Below are 3,410 nucleotides of genomic sequence, written 5' to 3' on the forward strand. Positions count from 1 at the left end.
GATTGCTTATACCTTTTTGTTGACTATCATTGGATTCACTGATCTGTGTGGGTGACTGAATTGTAGTTGATTCAACCTCTTGAATTGTTGGCTCTATATAAAGTACATGTACATAGAATGTATTGTAGTACATGGTAATTAATGGTGTAGATTGGTATGTAAATTTATAATTATGCTACTTACTAGTACTATCATCATCAGTCTTTCCCGAATATGGGGTCTAAATAGTACAATAAAATTATTAATATTAAAATTTTAATTTATCATTTTATTATACCTCTTGGTGTTTTTCTTGTGACAGATTTCCTTTAAACCACATTGACTCATTAATGGTTAGGGAGCGAGGAGTTCTTTTCATTTTGCAGTAAACAACTGGATCAAAACATGTCTGCTTCTTAGCATCAAAGTCATTAATGTAATGGACTTCGCTGGAAGGACTGCATTGACACACGTATTGTATTTTTCTTGATGATTTCTGATAAGCATAAAGACCAAGGAGCATGTAAGGGTCACGACGATGGTAAATATCAAGGGTGTCTTCTACTTTTTGGCAACATTCATTTAGTAACTCCAATATTTGCAGACAAACTGTTTTAAAAGGAACAGGATGAAGACCCTCAGGGACATATCTTAACACATCAACTTGAATAGCTTGATTAATATCAGTGAGAACAATATCATCAGAAGGACAACCATAAGAGAAGCAGACACGATTACGATAGACAGGTGCTGCAGTATCATCATCGATATTAAGCTTAACACTGGCGTTAGTAGCTACAGTGGTTGCTAAACGAGTGAAGAAGCCAGGAGGTACATACCCAGTGGAGAATGTAATGTGTACAGGTGAGGCTCTTAGCTCATAACCAAGTCGTACTTCATTAGGATCACCTGTGTATCCTTGTAACACTGCTGGAAGAAAATATTGCTTGGATGTGCTATCATAATCCTCAGTTTGAACTGGAGCTGCAAGACGAAAATGAACTAAGAGTTCAATTATTTCTTCTGGATCAATACCACTTGACTGCCATAGTTCTTGATAGAGTGATTGAACAAGAATACCTTTATTTCGCAACAAATACCACTTTTTCCCTCCTCTCCATCCTTTCTCGAGTGGGAACACCTTCCCAATGGTATCAACAAACCATTTCGGACTGAGAATGACTTTTTTAGTCAGACTTTTTATTTTGGGATAGAAAAGCAGAACTCCCAGCTCATGGTAGAATTTCAATACTACAGGAACATCACGTGCTGGTATATGACACGCTTCTCCAATGGCAATGGCATCAGATACACTAATGATATTCTGCTTTAGCTCTTGAAGAACTTTGCGAAAGAGAAACCAATTGACAGGGGTCTTGACAACTAAATTATTGATAAAATCATCAATAGCACCACGTAATTCTGTAATGCTTGGGTCTTCATCTTCTCCTCTGCCTGATGTTGTATTATCAACGATTAGCACATCTTTAATAAGATCCGAGAACTCTTTTTTCTGATACAGGGACTGTATTTGCTTCTTTATTTCTTCCTTTCTTTCTTCATTAAGCTTGTCCCCACGAGTACCAACACAATAGAGGCTAGGAGAAGAAGTATCATCTATGTTGTGCTCGACCATGAAATAGCTGCGTCTTGAATCATCTTTGCTGTGCTTCATGAGATAACTATGTATTGTAGACATCCATTTGGCCATTAGATTGCTGGTGCTTTCATTCACTACCTCACCAAACAGCACTTCACCATCAGGAGTATTCTGACGTGACTGCCATCTTTCTCTGAAATCCTTTGAAGCATCAAACAGGAGGAGAAACATTGTACGAGGAGTGAGGAAGGCTGGGAGAATCTCAAGGAACACTGGCTGACCACCACAATCCCATATATGAAGAAATGGCTAAAAATTGATATGTAACAGTGTACACAACTACACATGTATGACTTACCTGAACATGTGATTCTGTTGCCTTATATGTACGAGCTCTTTTAAGCAATGATTTGATTTTTGCATCTAAATCTGAAGGTTTGGCACTACTTTTTGCAGGAGATACATCGAGTGAAGCAGATACTAAACTTGATTCAGATGAAACATGAGAGGATGATTCAGATAGACTGGATTTAAACAAACGAGCCAGCTCCTTTATTTCGTCGTCTTCTGTGGCTTCACTCCATTTGTTTCTTCTTGTTTGCCATTCGTGTTCAAATGGTCGTACGGACGATACATCAGATACAATGGTGCTTGTAGTATGAGGATTGAAAGGTTCTTCCATTAATGAACGCTTGAGACACGTCTTGCCAGTACCAGCTGATCCCAGTAACATAAGACGAGCATACGCTACATCAGCACTTCCTTGTTCTCTGAGAGCTCTCTGATATCTTTGATATGGAGCTAAACAATAAATACAAGAATTATTGAATACTAGAAATGAATGTGTTGTATTGGCAATTGGCAGTACTGGGAAAAATATAAATTCTGCCATTTTGAGCATCTTTAAAATGTGAAAAATTAATTTATTATTTTAATAACATTTATACTTACTTAAATACTACAAGACATCAATAATGTCAGGATTTGTAGCATAAAAATTCAATCAGAATGATTGACATAGAAGGAATGGTTAAACAGAAGAAAAATAAAAAAGCATATATTTTACATGTGACACAGCTCACCATCTAAAATATTGTGAATAACACAGTTTAGTAAAGTATCACAATTGAATCATAGAAGAAAAAAATAAAATTACACATTCACATGTGATGTGACTTACAAGCTGACAGATTGTGAACACAGTTTAGTAAGTATCACAATGGTATCATAAAAGAAAAGAATAAAATTACACATTCACATGCGACATGACTTACCACCTGAAAGATAGTGAATAACACAATTTATTAAAGTATCACAATGCAGGTATCATAGAAGAAAAAATTAAAATTATTTTACATATGACTTGACTTACCCCCTGAAAAATTTTGAATTACATTTGTTATAGTTTAAAGATTGGCTTTATAAAGGAAAAAACACACCAAATATTTACATGTGATATAACTTACTTTCTGAAAAACACAATGGAGTGACAAAACATAAAAAATAGAATTACATGTTCATATGTGAGATATGACTTACTTTCTGAAAGATTGCGAATAACATAGTTTAGTTAAAGTATCACAATGGTATCATAAAAGAAAAGAATAAAATTATACATTCACGTGTGACATTGACTTACATCCTGAAAGATTGTGAATGCAACACAGTTTAGTAAAGTATCACAATGGTATCATAAAAGAAAAGAATAAAATTATACATTCACATGTGATATTGACTTACTTCCTGAAAGATTGTGAATACAACACAGTTTAGTAAAGTATCACAATGATATCATAAAAGAAAAGAATGAAATGACACATTCACATGTGAT

General features: G+C 34.9%; 1 protein-coding gene across 1 annotated transcript; it reads right to left on the reverse strand.

The window, feature by feature from the left end:
• Positions 1 to 12: 12 nt before the first annotated feature.
• Positions 13 to 2,552, reverse strand: LOC109590941 (uncharacterized; the record flags this gene model as incomplete). Its single annotated transcript, XM_020006779.1, has 5 exons — positions 2,531 to 2,552; positions 1,938 to 2,380; positions 278 to 1,888; positions 184 to 220; positions 13 to 93 (listed from the first exon to the last, which is right to left on the reverse strand). Coding segments are annotated over exons 2-5 (2,104 nt in total), but the record flags the coding sequence as incomplete, so codon positions are not given.
• Between the last annotated feature and the right edge of the window lie 858 nt (positions 2,553 to 3,410).

This window comes from Amphimedon queenslandica, unplaced genomic scaffold, assembly GCF_000090795.2.
Source record: "Amphimedon queenslandica unplaced genomic scaffold, v1.1 AMPQUscaffold_9244_Cont18796, whole genome shotgun sequence".
Taxonomy (NCBI): Eukaryota; Metazoa; Porifera; class Demospongiae; order Haplosclerida; family Niphatidae; genus Amphimedon; species Amphimedon queenslandica.